This window comes from Lathamus discolor, chromosome 4 (genome assembly GCF_037157495.1).
Source record: "Lathamus discolor isolate bLatDis1 chromosome 4, bLatDis1.hap1, whole genome shotgun sequence".
Lineage (NCBI taxonomy): Eukaryota > Metazoa > Chordata > Aves > Psittaciformes > Psittacidae > Lathamus > Lathamus discolor.
The window spans coordinates 61,861,266-61,879,327 of NC_088887.1; the positions used below are offsets into that span (position 1 = coordinate 61,861,266).

Genomic DNA, 18,062 nt, shown 5'->3' on the forward strand with positions numbered 1-18,062 from the left:
TCATTTTGGAAGATCTCCTGTCAGTTTGCTAAGAGACCATCAAGGTTCAGCCCATTCTCCTCATTGTCTTGCATTCAACTAAAGCTACTTCTGAGGAGGCATTTCTTTGCCACTGATACTTAATTCAGGCAGCTGTAGTGGAGGGGCTTTGTTACCTTCTCAGCGTACTTAAGAACACAATTGGAGTGCTGGGTTAGTGTATGCTGGATGTGCCCTAAAGGAAATAAACAGCTAATTTGTGAAGGATGGTCTAGAATTCTATGTCACGTCTGGATATCAGTAGACTGTATAACCTGATGCAAAATGGACAGAGGTTTGTGTTTAGATGTTGTTCAGACACCTGCTGTGACAGCAGAGCCAACACCACTGACTCAGTGTAGAGATAATTGGAATGGAAAATTTCTTACCCACTGGTGTTAACCATAGCTGGGCAGAGGAGGAGGTGACATGTAAATGTGTCAAGGCAGAAGAGCACCAGAATGCTAAAGAGGTGTAACCTCCCAGCAATATAAAACTACACTACACACACACTGAGATGGTGCACTTCCCCTCCCTGTTCCTTGGGTGGCAAAATGCTTGAGCAAAAGTGAGATAGACAAGGTAAGACTGAATTTCCACAGGAGTGGGGAGGCACAATTTCCTGGAACTATAGAATCAAATATCAAACATGATATCTGTGTGTGAGTAGAGAAGGAAGAGAGAAAGGAAGCAGGGATGGTACTCTGGAACCATCCTTTCTTTATCTTTCCTTTATAAACTTGCTCTAGCAGCAAAGGATAAATATGAACCCGGGAAGTGAGGCTGCTTTTTAGCATGTACATAACTTTTACAAAAGACGAAAGGGTGAATTGGAGCAGAGGCTCAGCCAAATATTTGGTATTCTTTGATAAGACTTTCATCCAGTCTAAGTAACCAGTATGCCATACCACTCAGTCTTTTGGCAGCATGGTTTTCAAAACTTTATGTGACTGGTGCTTCTGTTGTATTTCTAAAATTTGCTCTTAATGTTGGACTGCTTTACTTCTGTTTTTGAATGCAATAAGCCCATTACTTTGACAGTACAACAGTGGGGACTTACAATGAATGAGTAAACACACTGTGTCCTTAGGATGTGTCTTTGGGAAAGAACCATCTTTTCTGTTTGATAGTCTGAGCAACGGCTTAAAAGCAGCATAGCTTGACTACTTGTGTTGCAATTTCTAATTCCTTCAAGGGAAGAGGAAAATACAGTGCTTCTTTTTCTAGGCAGAAAGGACACCTTCAAAAAGCTGAACTCTTTATAGTGAAATGTACAGATATACATTGGAGCCTTTTGTAATTCATAAACCAGACATATATTCGGTACTGGGGCAAAACACAAAGTATTTTAGGAGACAGTCACCAAGTTTAATCATCAGTGGGCTTTGTTCTGGAAAAGGCAGAGAGCTAAGTACACTTTGGAAGCTGAGAATACAAATCCTGTATCTCCAAATGCTCAGAACCCAACAGAATCAAGCATTAGTACTGGCCGTTGCATAAAAGAATATGTACAAAAGAAGAGGCGAGATTGAAATCTCCTGTTCTAAAGTAAAAAACCATTTTTTAGCTTCTTGTGGAAATAGAGTAATTGACCCAATGTGCAGTAAGGAGAGTGAGCTTCACACAAAAAGAAAGAAGTCCTACTGTTCCTGAAATGACTGGTGCAAACTGCTGGACCGGTATATTTTAGAACTTATTTTTGTTGTTGTATTTTGTTGTTGTATTATTACTACAGTATTTTTCAGTGCCTACTGAAATAGGGAGAACCGGGGTCTGAGTTGATGACAAAGTGCTCTCAGGTGCTTTTATCTAGTTTGAGTCACTGTGCAGCCTGTCTTTTTTAGGGGATTCATATCCGTACAGGAAGCCTGCAAGAGCGGGTTGCACTGTGTGGGACTGTATATACTCAATGCTCTGCTGCTTAGTGGGGCCAAGGGGGCAAGGCACAGACAGCTCACATTGATCAGGATTTCTCTTTCTGCCAAAGCTATGGCTGGGGTAACCAACAAGGCTTAACTGGGAGGACACAGATAGAAAGTAACAGTGTGTCACAGACCCCTTATCATGCCAACTTTCAGTGGGTGTGGAAAGTAGCTGAGAGGGTAGAAGTAAGGAGAACTAGGCTCTTAGAGTGGATATTACTCAGTATTGAACAGAATTGTGGCTCTTTTGTAGATTTCAGATATTAAACTTTTTTTTTTTTTTTTTTGAACCACTTAGTAACAGCATTTAGGAAAAAAAAAAAAAAAAGAAAAATCCCAAAACACTTTTACCCTTACTCCTCTTAAATGAAACAAATTAAAAAGTCCAATGCATTTCTTCACGCAATGCAAATATAAGATTTTTAGAACCCAAAACGCTTTGATTTTTTAACTAAGGGCAAAGTATTTTCCCCTGTTATTTTTACAAGAAAGTTACCAGGAAATTTTGAACCTAACAGAACTAAACTGAGAAAGGAAGGGATGATGACAGTGAGGTAAAGGAAATTCCTGTAAAGGAAACAGACTCAACACAGTGAACAGCTAGAACTAACCACATTTCTTACCATATTGTGTAGGATGTGCAGGTAAGATTTTCAGATAAGAATTTTTTTTTAATTATAGCTTTTATCTTCAGATTTTACCCTACCCCGTCTACTTCATAGGTGAATTGATTTACTATCTTTGAATGTACTTAAGTAAATCAGTTTTAGTTGTTTGGTCAGACAAAATGGTAGGGTCTAGTAAGTAGCTTCAGTAGGGCTAGGGTAATATTTTTTTCTTTATAGGTATGGTGAAGCTTTCTTCTGTGTGATTATTACTAATCTCACTCCTAGATTCAGATTATGTTTGGTTTTCCACTATTGTAAGTCCAATACAAGACACAGGAATTGACAGCTCTGATGCTGAATGAAGTGATTTTCATCAGAATGGGAGTAGTAGATTGTAAGATTGTGGCATGCCACTCTGTACTAGACTTCAGAGATATCATGAAACTTGGTGCAACTCTCAAGAAGTTATCTTGATTTCTTGTGCTTGTATTTTATGTAAATACACACAAAATGCTATGACATAGAGATTTATTGTTTTTTTTGTGAGAGTCCATTAAGAGTTTAAACATATGTAAAATAATACAGTTTTTATTCTTCTCTTGTACATTTTTTTGCCACAGGAAGTTGTGTTAAGGACACATTAGTTTCCTTTGTATGTGAGTTTCCAACTAAATGGCACCCTAATTCCCTACACTAAGGATACGGTAGTATGGGTTGGTACATGACTGGAGGATGTGGAGAGACTCTTGGTAATATATTGTCCAGAGTAGAGTGCTTTCTTTTTCTTGCAGATACTGACCAAGATAAAATGAGTCACTGATTATACTGAGTTACTGATTCATCTTCAGACCCTGTGCAGTGCACTGGATGGTCAGTTAAAGATTATCCTGCTTCAAGTACCCCGCCTTTGGTAATTGCTGTCTGCTCCGGCTATGAATTTGTTGTCTTGTCAAACACATTTGCAAGACAACACTTCTTAATTTCACACACTACTGTACTTCTTAAGCACTATAAAAATTCAAAGATTACAAGGTTCTCTAATGAAAGTGTCATCAGTTAACAAAAAGAAAATTGGCAGTGGTGTATTTTCCCATGGCTAGCAGAAGAAAACTGAAAATTATACAGATTGCTAACCAAAGCTATAACATTCATTAGCTAACCCTCTCTTTTACACTTCTTCCACATCTGTGTTGAACTGTTGAGCTTGAACAGAATATTGTTAGCATGGCAATAAACTGAAGAGCAGAGAGATTATACATCACTGGCATTATTAAATGCATTGTGAATGGTCACTTGTTTTGCTACAGGTAGCCTGTGTGTCCTCAGACAAATGGGCAGCTGGGAAGTAAATGCTTCCACTGCCTTTCTTGTGCCATGTCAGGCACCTCTCAGGTAGCATGTGATGGCTTAACAGGTTGAATGAATCACCAGAAAGGACTGCAGCTGTTACAGGAAAGGGCCTGGATCATTTGCCTGGGACCAAGGGAGTGGAGAGCACAAATGGATGAGACCTTCCACTTTTGATAATACTGACTGACTGACTGCATCAGCTCACTTACAGCACTAAATTACCACAAGGCCCTTGGGTCCTGCTTGCTACCAACACCAGTATGTTTGTCCTGGTTTTGTCTGTTTTTTCCTACTAGCTGGTATGCTCCTGTGTTTCGGATTTAGTGGGAGAACGATGCTTTAGTTGTTGCTGTGTAGTGCTTACCCTGATCAAGGACTTTTCAGTGTCCCATGCTCTGCCAGTGAGGAGGGGCAATAGAAGCTGGGAGGGAACAAAGACAGGACACTTGACCCAAACTAGCAAAAAGGGTATTCCATACCATAAAATGTCATACTCAGTGTATAAACTCTGGGGAGTTGATCAGGAGCCACAGATTGCTGTTTGGGGATGAGCTGGTCATCAGTCAGAGTGGGAAACAGTTGTGTTGTGCATCACTTGTCTTTATAGGGTTTTATTTCTCTCTCTCTTTTTCTTCTTCTTCTTATTTTTATAATTATAGTATTTTACTTTATTTCAATTATTAAACTGTTCTTATCTCAAGCCACAGTTTTTACCTTCTTCTGATTCTGCTCCCCATTCCACTGGGGAAGGGGAGTGTAAGGCAGCAGCTGAGTGGTACTTATGTTGATGATTGGGTTTAGACCATGATAGTGTCTTTGCCATGTGGGCTGTTGGGTGATATAACTCATCCTTTGTTTTATACAGTACTAATAGGGGTAGAGATGAAGCCCTAATGAATGCCCTGAGAGAGGTCTTTACAGTTGTCATAAACCCAGATTCAAGAGTAAGCATTCATTGATCCTTTTACAGTGGATAAATCCTAAAGTTTAGGAGGGCCTCTGCCCAGTGCTGCTGGGAAACTGTCTCTTTGTTCAGACATATGTATTGGTCAGGAGTTTCAGGATGATTTGGAAGATGAATGGGGTGATGACAGTTGGCGGCAGCCAATCTGTTACAAAGCACCAGGATGCATTAAGACAAGTGAGTTAACCTACGCTATGTAAACTCCAAGTGTAAAAATAGATCATTCTGTTCACTTGCAAGGAATAAAGATGTGTTGAAGAGAATGATGACTAAAGTGCTCCTCTCTACACAGAACAGCTGCGTGAAAAAGTGCAGAGTGGGAGATCTTTTCACTTCTTTTGCTAGCTCTGTGTGCACTGGATGCTCTCTTGCTGCCTGCCTGTATGAGTGGTGTCTGATTTGCATGAGCTGACAACAGACAAGGGACTAGCCTTTGCCCGACCTTTCCTTTTTTCTTCTGGGCTGACTCAGTTGCCTCTCTGGCAGATGTGCAAGTGCAGAGTCACTCTGTGGCCAAACGTGCAAAAGAAAAACCTCCTTGAGGTCTCAGTTGCATAACACGAACATTAGCAAAGCACCTGGCCTTTACTTCTGAATCAGGCACTCCAGACATGTCAGTCACAGGCACTGGGTATGTTCTTACTAAATACGCAAATTAAGCCATAGCTGTTGAATATGCATGATTGACAGCCTGACTTCCCTCTAGCCCTGTGATTGAGAAGGCTGTGGTACACAGACAAAATCTCCTAGTAGGAAAGACAAAACACTTAATGCAATAGTGTTTGGGGTTTCATCTTGTATAGGGTGCCGTAATATAGGGGTCTGGGTGCAGCTGAGTGATTTCGGGTCCTGCTCCCACATCCCCTGGGTGTCCCCAGTCTCAGCTCAGTGATAGTATGCTACAGAGCTGATACCTTATGGTGGTGTGGCTGTTACCTTGTTGAGCAGGTCTCTGCTAGGGTCATTCAGGCAGTGCAACACAGGACTCTGGTGCAGAAGTGAGGCCTGATGCTGCACAGATGGGTAAGTCATGGAGGAGAATGGGTTTTTTAGGTTCCTCTGCAGACCCTAATGGGCATCTTATGGTATATCCATTTTAGCTGGTAATAAAGTCCAATAGGAGCATGTCTCCTGGGTGAATGCGTTAGAACTAAAAACCTGGTGTCTATACAGTACATGCTTTTAGGGTTTTCCTTCTGCATAGCTCTGCTCCAGTCCCAAAGACTCAATGCCGGCTGTAGCTGCAGAGCATCTTTAGATTTGATAATTACAAAGGAATCCAGTTTACACATTCTGAGCCTGTTGGCCTTCAGGCTAAAACAAATCTCCACAGATTTTAGTGCCAGTTATACCTTTCTCAGTATGTTGCTGATAGTTGTCATTAGCTAAAGGCATATTTTGTTATTTGGTATCTTATATATCATCTTAGAGGACGGGTTCCTCTTCTAACAGCAACATCTGCTGCAAGACCTGCATTTTCATTCCAGATGTGGAGCTCTGCATTGCTGTAAACTTGGAAATCCCTCTGTAAGCAGTTCTATGCAAGATATATTTAAAGAGGATGTTCATATTCTTGAATATCATCTATGCTGCTTTTGTGTGAAATAATATGAATAGGAAGAGGGCTGCAAACCCCATTTCAAAAGGCACAATATCTAGAAAATACTGTCTGTAAGTTTTATAGAGCTACATAATAAGATATGTAATTGCTTGTCTATGTTACTGGAGTATTACTTGGAAAAGAAAAAAATCTGTCTTCCTCTTTTACAGAAAGCAAAATGATTCTTACAGAAAATGTCTCAGAATACCAACCAAAATTGGTAAAGAAAATCATGCTCACTTTGTGCTGGATCCTAGCATTGTTTGTCAATGGGGCAGAAGTCAGAGAGATTAACGTTTTAGGTAAGAGGCTGCTTTGGTGAGGTTTAGGGTTTGTGGTGCTTTCTGACAGCTGAGAAAAGTCAATCTGCATTTTGACGTGCCTTCATGACTTTTCCCTGCACCTGTTTATACTCATGTAAGGCAAACAGCTGTTTCTAGCCTTTCTGTAAATTTCTTAAGTGTTGGTAATACAACTTACTGTAAATAGGATTCAAAAATCAGTTCCCTAATCAAAAGAAAATGGCAAATGTAAAGGAGAATTTCTGAGAACCGAATAGAGCAAATGAATTGCTTCTGTAACTCCTCGAAGTCTCCAGCAGCTGGTCCAAGCCCACACAGTCTATTTGAAGGAGCTTGATTCAACTTAGTTCACAGATAGAAACCAAAACAGAGGGTCTCCCAGGTGGGCAGGTGAGGAACTGAAGATTTCATCCTGTCACTTCTGCTGAAGTGAAATCCTACCATATTCTCAAGGGTTACCACATCTTGACAGGCTGGAGTGGTTATACAGCAAAGTCAGTCAGCTTTCAGAGAATTTGAGGGTAGGTGACCACAGCTTTCAGCATCCAAAAATCTGTTTAATTTTAGTGACAGTAGCTGAAATATAAGAGGGGAAAGATTTGAAAGCAGCATGACAATAATGATAGTCAACCTTATCCAAAACAGGGATTATGGTTGGCAGGCTCTGCTTCTTCAGGCTTATGTTAGTCCCTTCTCCATTAAGATGAGGAGGGCTAGAAAAGCTGCATCTACTTCCTACAGAGCTGAGGTTTAACAGGTTAGCACCCATGTGAAAATCGCTAAAAATCTTAAGCTATTTTCACATTAGGCTTTTAAAAAAGGCTTAATAAACCTTTGGAACCTTTGGATGAACTTTTGAACACTGGCAAATTTCATGTTGAAGGAAATGAATTCTCTATTAGTCCAGCATCTGGTCACATAAAATTATTTAACAAAAAGGAAAGTTATATTTTTGTAGTATTCCTTATTATGTTTTTAAAACACGAGGACTGTATGATCTTTCAGGTAGTGTTGATATTTTATTGTCCTGCTTTTCAGGATGTTCCCATGTTGAACCTCAAATATGGTATCGTGCGATTAGTGGTGAGGAATTTGTTTTACAATGTGCTTTACCAGATAGAGATGCTACCCACATTTATAACAACTCACTTCCAAAACAACATAAGGTGAAATGGTTCTGGCAAAAAGACAAAGAGCCGCTGAAGGCTATCAAGGAAAGCTCTAATCCTGCTCTCCAAGGGGATGCGCTTTGGTTTAAACCAGTAAGCAACAGTGATTCCGGAGTGTTCATCTGTATAATATGGTATGTAATGGCACAAAAGGCTTTTATTTCTATACAAGGATAATTGTTTTCTTTTGCTTTATTTTGTGTATTAAATGTTCAACTTTTTTCCTGCATCACTCAGGGAAAAAATCCCATGTCTCAAAATTGTTTTGGAGGTTCAAACAAAAAAGGTGGCAAAATGTTCAGGTTATGACACAAGCATGCTCTATCTTCTTGCTGGCAATGGGAATTCAATAACTTGTCCTGGGACAAAATGCTACAGCCATATAAAAAAGCCAGATGTAAAATGGTACAAGGTAAGAGTCACTGTCTTGAGCATTCAAAAAAGCTCAGTGGTCTAGTTAATACTCATGTGCCATAGGTTTTTGAATTCTTGTTTGGCAGACAATGCAGCTTGAAAAGTCAAACCCAAAAGTAGAATCTTGAATTGCTATATATCAAGTTGGTATGTAAGAGTTTTGATGAAATTTGTGACACCCAAAATATCATTCCACGAAAGAGAAGCCTAGAAATGCTTTCTTTCCAGTGGATTTTTTTCAGGAATTTGATTAATGGAAAATTCTTAGTGGTCTTAGAGAATATGAATACACTGAGTTGAAAAATAGGGGTGCTTTTCAGAAATGAGTGAGTTTTGATCTTTTCAATAGAACTGTGCTGTCAATCTCAGATAATCCAAATCCATTATTTATTTCTCATGAAAGAACATAAAAATATTTTCAAAAGAATTTATTTATAAAGAAAAAAATCCATCCAAAAAGTGATATTTTTTGTTGCTCTTTAGTAATAGTTTAATTTAGATTAGGTTCATGATTTCACGTTTCTCTCAAGAATCACAAATTTAAAATATTTTTGTAACGATAATCACATATTATAGACCAAATTTTTTTTAATATCACTGACAAATGTCCTCAGATTCCTAATAATATTTTTTTTGTGATTCAATGTAATTAGTTTGGCTTAGATTTACTGCCATGGTAACACTATCCAAATATCTTAAAATATAATTTAATAACAGCAGCAACAGCAACAAAAGACTTCTAATTCTTTGATATTTTTTTTTTCCTTTTTTTAGGATGGTCATCAGATAAAGCATAGGAAAACCAGAAAAAGCCTAAAGCTTAAGCATAATGAAATCTACTTGAATCCAACCTATGACAAAGATGCTGGAATATATGTGTGTGATTATGTTCTATATGACAACACTACCAAGTGGACAATGAGAACAACAGTTACAGTAGAAGTCATCAGTGAGTAATATAATAACTCAGAATAAAATACCTGAAGTAAGGTCTGTTTTCTCTGTTCTTTCCTACGCTATTAATGTCTTTTGTTCAGGCTCTTGTTCTGAAAAATCCATAAACTGAATTTGCTACATGATCATTAAAATTCTCTTCCAGGTATTCTGAGAACATCTTGACTAGAACCTTCAATTATAGAATCATAGAATGGTTTGGGTTGGAAAAGACCTTATGATCATCTAGTTCCAACCCCCTGACATGAGCAGGGAAACCTTCCACTAGACCAGGTTGCTCAAAGCCCCATCCAACCTGGCCTTGAACACTGTCAGGGCTGGGGCAGCCACAGCTTCCCTGAGTAGCCTGTTCCAGTGCCTCACCACTCTCACAGTAAAGAATTTCCTCCTTATATCTAATCTAAATCTCCTCTTTTTAAGTTTGAACCCATTACCCTGTGTCCTATTGCTACAGTCCCTGATGAAGAGTCCCTCTCTGGCATACTTGTAAGCTGTTCAGTAATAACATATAGCATAAAATGCCATGATTTTCGAGATCTAATTCCATCTTGAATTTCTTGTGGTTCCCAACAGTGGAGACCAAGTCTACAAAAGGATTTAGATCTCTTGATCTGGGAGTAGAATTCATGAAACTCCAACCGGTGCCAGTGAGTGTTAATGCAGAACTCAATAGCACTTTGACATAGCATGGCTTTATATTCTCCTCCAAATCATGGTAACTCCTTCCATAATATTTACTGTCCTCTCATTCCCTTCGGATGAGGTGCAGATTTTGCCTGAGAGCTGTTGGACAATGTTAACAAGGGAGCATGCTTGAAACTCAGGATCGCAAAAGAGGGAGATTGTTTAAATTGCTAAAAGAGGGATGTGCTTACGCTTTACTCCAGATGCCTGTGGTTGAGTGCTGGTTGAGACTCTTATTTCAACCACAGGTCCTAGAGGAAAGTACAGCTACTTTCTATAGTACAGCTACTTTCTATAGTACAGCTACTTTCTATAGTGCAGCTACTTTCTATATCCTGAGCTGGAGGGACCCAGTACAGCTGGTTTTGTATAAAAGCATAGGACCCATTCTCAGCATCCTTGTGGAAAGTGGGCCACTGTGGAAGGGAGAACAAGATTAGGGAGCAAAAGAAAAGTGTCAGGGGAGGGAACCTGGTTCTATGGTCTAGTGAGGACATGACTCCTCTGAAATTCCATGGTCTAGGGGAGTACAGCACTCCTCTGAAATAGCTGTTCCCTTTTTTTGCAGATGTTTGATGCATTTGGTACCAAGAAGTCATGGAAAAAATATATACTCCCCACCAGAACAGGGTCTGGAAACCACACCTCACCAGCTTTTGAAACATCTGTGTGCTGAGATACAATGCTATTTCGCTCCTTTCTCTGGCTATATTCCTGAAATATTTTCCAACCAGTCATGAAATAGCTCTGCTTTTATTCTGATCACACTAAGCCTGAGCTAAACACTGTGCTTCTCAGTTCTTCTCCCTCACTTCACAGCACAGCCAGAAAAACATTTGAAAGGAGTTACATAGATACATGATTGACCTGAATCTTGCATACATTTCTCTTCTGTGGCTTGGTTTAAAAGAAAACCTGAAGTGTTATGTGGCACCATTTCCTGCAGGATGGGACTTTCCTAGAATATCAGAGCTGTGGGTTTTAGCACCTTCAGGTTGTTTTTCCGGAGGCTGGGTACTTGCTTAGTAGCTTGTATAAACTGTGGGTGCCATTATCTGTGCCCTTTGACAGCCCTCGTTATGAAAAGAAAAAAAAAAAAAACCAGAAAAGGTTATTTTAATGCAAGTATGTGTGCTCTGTGCGTGCTTAATGGATGGGGATTGGCATGGAACTCCTTCAGGGGATTTTGCAAGGGGAGCCCCTAATTTCTAAATTCTAAATAACCTTAAGTGCAAGCTACAATGTCTCAGAGTAACTGAGATAGCAGGTCTTTAAGTAGCTATATAAGGTTTGTGGTCAAAACTCCCTTATCTGTGCAGTTTCAACAGCTGTAAATCACCCTTTTGGATTTTGATGTCTAAATTCCACCTAACATTTAAAAAAGAAAATTCTGTAAGATATTTTCTCTGCTCTTCTGCACTGATGATGGTTTTGTAGTTATTAACAGTACTCCTGTTAATTGCAGCAAAAAACACTATCCATCCACCCAACTTCTTGTATCCCAATGGTGTGATGGTCCTCGAAGCAGAGCTTGGTGAGTTTTGATTCCTTATCTGAAAGAAAATGTTTAAATGAGGTGTTAATAGATAGTAAAGATCTTGATAAAGCAAAACACCTTTGCCTTCTAGGAGTATGAGAATTTTACACAAAGTGTGGTTTTTTGCTTGGTGATGTATCTTTGTGGATATTAAAGGAAGCATCATGTGTTATATAGATCCCAGGCTATTTAAGAGAAAGATATTCTACATGCATGATTTTCCTGTTTTAATTTGTTCCAGGAAAGCCACTTGAATTGGAATGCCGTGTACAGTTTGGGTTTGAAAGAGCTTCTCTGATGAGGGTAACATGGAAAAGAAACAACAAAGAAAATATAAATGAGAAATTGAATCAGGAAACACGGTAGGGAAAAATCCCAGTAGTCTGATTGCTACTAAAGTCAGCAGCTATAAAAATCCTTCTACAACTTTACCGAATACATTTTACTGAAAGAAGCTCAGAAGGCTCTGTTCTTCAATTTATTGATGTGTATGCCCATGAGTATGTGACAGGCACGTGCACTTCACTTACAAAAGCACATAATGATGACCATAAAGTGAAGAACTCAAACTTTCTGCACAGTTTTAATTGTTCTTCCTAAAGCTTTAGCCTATGGACAGCTTCAGCGTGAGTGGTGCTTGGTTGCCTGTGCCTGTATCAGCTCTTTTCAAGTGTTCCCTCTGTTGTACCTTGCCAGCAACTCACACATTGTGTCTTTTGAAGCTGTCTCTGAAAGGGAAAAGAGCCAGATCAGTAAAACAGTACTGTGGACACTGAAAGGAGTTCAGGTGCCTCAGACATTGGGGTTAGGCAGCCTGAGGACTGAATTTCAGGACACTGAATTTCAGGATTCTCCCCTGACAAGAATTAACCAGACCCTGTAGAAAAGCCACATGCAGCAGAAAGATTTTCTGTGACCTGGCGACAACCCATATAGTCACTTTTGCAGTGTCCAACTTGGGCAAGAAACAGTGAAGACAACACAGGCAAGTGTGTCTCTCACTACACAGTCCTGAGTCATCTTTATGGGGAAAATTTTCTGTACACAATGAGAAGCTAAAGCCCTGCTGCCACTGCTCAAATTCAGTTCTCAATAGGAGTCATATGGGAAAACAACCCAAATTATATTACACACACACATGCACATATTCATACTCATGTGGTAGATTACAAATTTGATTTTTCTAATTTTTGAGTGTTTAGCTTTGTCATGGTCCTCTTACCAGGTTTTTAGCATTTTGCATACAATTTCTGTTCATTTTTTTAAAACCCAAATGACTTGAATATTCCCAACAGAGTTTTGGTACAGATTGAATTCTTACCCATGCTCATGCTTATGTACCTTGAGTTAGCAGAAGTAGGGCCACGGTAGACTGTCATTTTGCAGTGTCAAGATGTGAGGTGCCTTCAGGACCACCAAAGAGATACCTGTACTTGTGGCTTTCAAAGAGAAACACTGAGACACAGAAACCCTGGGTTCTAGAGTTTTTGAAGACACACATCTGTTCCATACAACCCTCGCTCAGCCCCAAAGAGATTCCTTTGTTACCTCTTCATTTCCCATACTTCTGTCCCTTATAACTTATTCTGTTTGCCTCTCTTGTCCTTGGGCTTTTTACCACTGTGCGAGAGCCTGTGCTGCTCAGTCTTTTTGCCCATCTAGTTCTCTCTTGTGGCTCCTTTTGAAATTTCATTTCCATCCATTTCTACCCTGAGAATTTTTTTGACATCTTAGAAGACCACAAATGCGCATACAGAAGTCAAAGGGGGCTATATACTTAAAACTAGGCAAGCGCTTAAGAATTTTGTTGAGTTGATGAATTAAGAATAAACCCTTCAGTCTGCACACTATTGATGTTAGTAGTATTTTCTTACAATATGAGAACCAACTGGAAGTTCCAAACCAGAATATCACATCATTGTTAAAAGTTCAAGATGAGTGTTAGGAAGCTGCAAACTCCTCTTTTTGTTTAGGACATTTGAAGATAGTGTGCATGAGCAGCAAAGGTATCATGCAAATACATTTTTTTCTCTCTTTAGTGTTTATCCAGAAGGTTTAAAGGGGCACACACTTCTTCATGTTGCAAAACTGAAAGAAGTTACTGAAAGGGACCTTGGAAGCAACTTCACGTGCTTTGCTGAGAATTCAGTGGGGAATGCCACAGCTATGATCCAGCTGAAAAGAAAGCGGAGAGGTAAAACTATCGATGGATGACTATTTGCCCTTGAAGACACATTTTGATTTGCTGCTACAAATTCATTATGCATTGACACCTTAGCCAGCTGTAGAAATTTCTTGAAGCTGGACGGGAGAAGTTTGATTCTCCAGATGTCTAGAAAGGCACTTTATTCTGACTACTTAGAAGGACGGGGCTATATGGGAACTTATTGCAGGCAAGTGGGCCAAGTGGAAGCTGGAGAGTGACTGGAAGAAGAGGAGAGTAGCATTTCTCAACATTAGTAGTCAGTCTACTAAACCAAATCAGAGCAGCTGCTGAGAACAATAGTATTCCTTGATTTTCATAGGACATTTCCGTTTGTTTTCCCAATCCTTAGCATGCATATTTCTGAGAAGTTAACATATCTGGTATGAATGTGGAAGCCTTTCAAGCAAAGACCAAAAATAGAGTCAGTGTCGAAATTAAACCATTGAACCATAATTCACAATGGAGATACATCCTTGGAGTGGCACAGGAAGTCTCCAGCAGGGCACTGTGTGCAGCTATGTCTGCTCTGATGTGACAATTCCAAGTCAAGTGATGACTACTTTCAGCCCTGCCAAGTGTACCACAGACCATTTTCTATGTGCTTTCCATCACAGATTAGCTTCTAATACTATCAAGGAGAGTCTATCCAAAAAAGGTCCCCGATGGTAGACTGAAACTTTGTTAAAGTTTGCAGCTAAATAACTTCCTGACTTCTCTAAGGTCTGCCAGTGGAGTAACAAAGAAGATTGTGAGGTGGTTTGCCCCCATTTTTGGACTGAATTTTTCATCTAGAGTGTCAATATATGTTGGAAAGCCTGTGTTATGATAGACCCTTTTCTTTCTACAGTGTTTCTCTTACATGTCCTGTGCAGTGCCATTTCTATTCTATTTGCATTACTTTTGTGCACTGCCTTTATTTACCAGCACTGGATTGAAATAGTGCTGATGTACCGAAGTTATCTGGTCCACAGTGAAACTGCAGGAGGTAAGAAATGTTTCATAATATTAATTTTATTCATTTTTTCTACTTCCTTTTTCCATGCGGGTTAATCTGGTGGGAATTAACTGTTTAATTAAATTCTCTTACTGACCCTGCTCTCTTTGAGTCAATACAATACAAATGCTGATAAAGCTAGCAAGATGCCCAGTGGATTTAGATGGAAAAAAAGCCAGGCAGTGGGGAGGAAGTATCTAACACCAATTGAAATGTCATAGTTAGCCTTTTACAAGATCTCTTATTTAACCAGGTTAGCGTAGGAAGTTGAATTTTGGAAGTCCCTTTTCAGGGGATAGTAGAGCATCTCCAACATTTGAACCTCATTCTCCGAAAGTGTTCAACAGAAGCTGTGGATAAGAATCAAATATCCTTGCAGAACTAAGTGAAGAACTCCAGAGCCTATTGTATTTTTCACTTGAAGACAATCATTTCTCAGAACAATAAACAAAGAAGAAAAATAAGATGACACAGGGCACTGCCTGAGAACTGTACATTTGGGAAATATTCATATTTCCTTTCTAAAACTTATGTTGACCATCTTGACATTTACATTAGGGATCAGCTTCTGATATTTCAAATCTTCATAGTAGCATCACTCCATCATCTCAGCTAAAATGGGTCTCCAACATAGTAGGCAGTATAAAAATGCATCAGAAATGACTGTGCCTGCTTTAAAGAACTTAACGTATAACTTTCTTTCATGAGTTGAAAGAAATCTGGTAGTATGTGACCAAGGAAATTTTTCTAAAAATCCTTGAATCTTGATGCAGATTGAGATAGAGGTATCTCAGTCTGCTTTTGTGTTTGCATGTGTGTATGTGCATTATACGTGAGTGTGAAGTAACTGGATCTAGTTATCTATAAATATATAAGTAATGAGAGACAATTAACTGCCCTTTTGGAAAGTATTTTTGTGAGCCCTAAGGCAGCTGGCAAAAGTGATTTGGGAAATCACTGAAAATTTCCCCTCTATTCGGTAACACACTGATTTAAGAACCTCTGGAAAGTCCCCTTAGAGATCACCCCATATGTCAGTAGGACAAAGAAAGACCTGCCAAGATTTGTGCGTTGAAGTTGAAGACACAGTTGGGTTCCATTGTGGTGGCTTCTGTCCTTCTCCCTGACTCTCTCTGCACACAGGACCATTCACAATGTGGGTGCATGGAGCGTACAGACCAATTGTGCCTACCCAGTTAGCTTTCTGCCTAAGGGGATTGGCCATAAAATGTGCCCTCACCTGTTGGATTATGTCCTACTTAAATACATATATATGGAAACTGAACTTTAAGAAAGAAGCTGAACGCTTCAGACAGATTTGCTAATGTATAGTGTTATTTATTTATTTTAGATGGCAAAGAATTTGATGCGTTTGTGTCCTATGCAAAACTGGACTCTTCTGAAAGTGACTCAACTCTAATTAGTGAAGAAAAGTTTGCCCTGGAGCTTCTTCCAGATATGCTGGAAAATAAATATGGATACAAGTTATGCATTCTTGAAAGAGATATTCTTCCAGGAGGAGGTAAGGTCCTTGTGGATGGTAAAAAATCTTCAGTTCTTTATAAAATTGTTTTTCACTTTCCATAGAACATTATGCACCAGGCCAGCAAATGGTATATTTTGGTACAGGAATTTCTGCTCATATCTCATGCTGTTTTGATCTTTCTGTCTGGCCCCTGCACCTCAGGCATATGTATGTTTAAGTGTGATCTCTGGGAATTACTAGGCTGAGATAAAGCTTCTCATCTAAGAATTTCTTTGCAAGCAGACTCCATTCACTGAAAAGAAGACCACAAATATTTCAGTAATTACTTCCTGAGCTACTTTAGTCAATGCTAGCTGCAGTAATTAGAAAGCCCTCAGTACCTGTCCCTAGGGAGACAAAGACAAGTCCAAGTGCCCCTTGAGACTCTTTAAGTAGCAACAAAGTGGGTTTACATGTCAGCTCTGTCCTCTTCCTCCTGAGCAGCAAGTTTAATTCTCCAGGCTGCATAAGAACAACAGCAGCACCCTTTGATAGCAAAGACATTTGTAGGGGTTATGTGATTGCTTAGCATCCCTGTTTTTGATTTCCTTATTTCTGGGTTTTAGCTGTCAGTAAAGGAAATGATAAGGTATAAAGTCCATTATAGAATGCAGTAATGATTGTTGCCATTTCTTCTCCAGCATACACTGATGAAATTGTTACAGCTATTAAACAAAGTAGACGAGTAATAATTATTTTGAGCCCAACCTACGTCAGTGGGCCAAGCATCTTTGAACTGCAGGCAGCAGTGAACTGTGCCTTGGAAGACAAAAAGATCAAACTGGTATTAATAAAGTTCCAGGCTTTCCAAGAGCCAGAGACTTTGCATCCAGTAGTGAAGAAAGCTCTTCGGATTTTACCAGTCATTACCTGGAAGTCTTCTGATTCTTCTGCTCCAAATAAGTTCTGGAAATATATGCGTTACCACATGCCAGTGAAAACTACTAAGATGTTGGGAAATTGGAGCTTAAAGGACTTTTGCCTAAGATTATTCAGCCTGGTATATCGATAGCATAAATTTCACAGGGGGGTGATAACAGAAGGCTCAGGAATGGTGACGTGACTGTGAAGGGCCTTTTCTATACTGGCTGACCACTGTGGATTGTAACTACTGTCAGCAATAGCTCACTCCAAAAGAGTGAGAAAGACTGCAGTGTGACAGTGCTGCAGCTCCACAGCAAAACTAAGTGGCACTGCACACAGCTGTAAATGTGGACTTTCATAAATTATTTCTGTATTATTTGTATTATATTTATTATATTTTGCTGTGATGTTGAGACATACGTGTGAATGCTTTGTTATTTGCGCTGTATTTCTTCTGGAATATTTTTATACTCGTTTTCTAGAAAAATATTAAAAAAGAGAACTCCAGAGAAAGCTTGAAGTTTAATTTTCCTGTGCAGTCCAGTGGGACAAATCCGAAGTCTTTAAATGAGTCACCTCCTCCTGTGGGAGCACCAAGAAAGTGCCATGGGAGACTGCTACAACTGGGTATGCTAAATGAGCTGAGAAAAGAAGGAGCACTGTATCAGGTCTGATCCCAGGCATCTTCATAGTTCCTGCAATGAGAGAAAGCATTCCTACCAGCTGTGAAACCTTTCATACTTGCAGACATCTGCATATTGCTGATCCTGTCTGGCGCTGGTCACTCATGAGTCCCATTGAATCTCTTGGGATTATCGGTGTGTTGCAGTTGTAAATCAAAGTCCTGGTTGTCACAGCCAGTAGACTTCCAGGGACTTTGAAGTCTTTCTTTTCTAGTCCTCTGGCTGCTAACTCTCCAGGGTTCATATCAGTTACTTCCAAGGCATCTTG

At 39.5% G+C, this 18,062-nt stretch overlaps 1 protein-coding gene across 2 annotated transcripts; it reads left to right on the forward strand.

Annotated features, from left to right (window-relative positions):
* Positions 1-6,600: 6,600 nt before the first annotated feature.
* Positions 6,601-17,624, forward strand: IL18RAP (interleukin 18 receptor accessory protein). 2 transcript variants are annotated; one of them, XM_065677758.1, is made up of 10 exons: positions 6,602-6,764; positions 7,803-8,067; positions 8,171-8,345; positions 9,122-9,296; positions 11,451-11,519; positions 11,764-11,884; positions 13,562-13,716; positions 14,576-14,713; positions 16,074-16,244; positions 16,889-17,624. In XM_065677758.1, the coding sequence occupies exons 1-10, from the start codon at positions 6,641-6,643 to the stop codon at positions 17,257-17,259; spliced, it is 1,764 nt and encodes a 587-aa protein (XP_065533830.1). In that variant the 5' UTR covers positions 6,602-6,640; the 3' UTR covers positions 17,260-17,624. The 2 variants fall into 2 exon arrangements, with proteins under 2 accessions (XP_065533831.1, XP_065533830.1); XM_065677759.1 differs by lacking the exon at positions 11,451-11,519 and having other exon boundaries at positions 6,601-6,764.
* Positions 17,625-18,062: the final 438 nt, after the last annotated feature.

Excerpts from the sequence above, each read along its gene's own strand:
- IL18RAP (XM_065677758.1), top strand. The coding sequence starts at position 6,641 with ATGATTCTTACAGAAAATGTCTCAGAATACCAACCAAAATTGGTAAAG. Across the intron at positions 6,765-7,802 it reads CAGAGAGATTAACGTTTTAG|GATGTTCCCATGTTGAACCT; the intron begins GTAAGAGGCTGC and ends CCTGCTTTTCAG. Across the intron at positions 13,717-14,575 it reads GCTGAAAAGAAAGCGGAGAG|TGTTTCTCTTACATGTCCTG; the intron begins GTAAAACTATCG and ends TTCTTTCTACAG.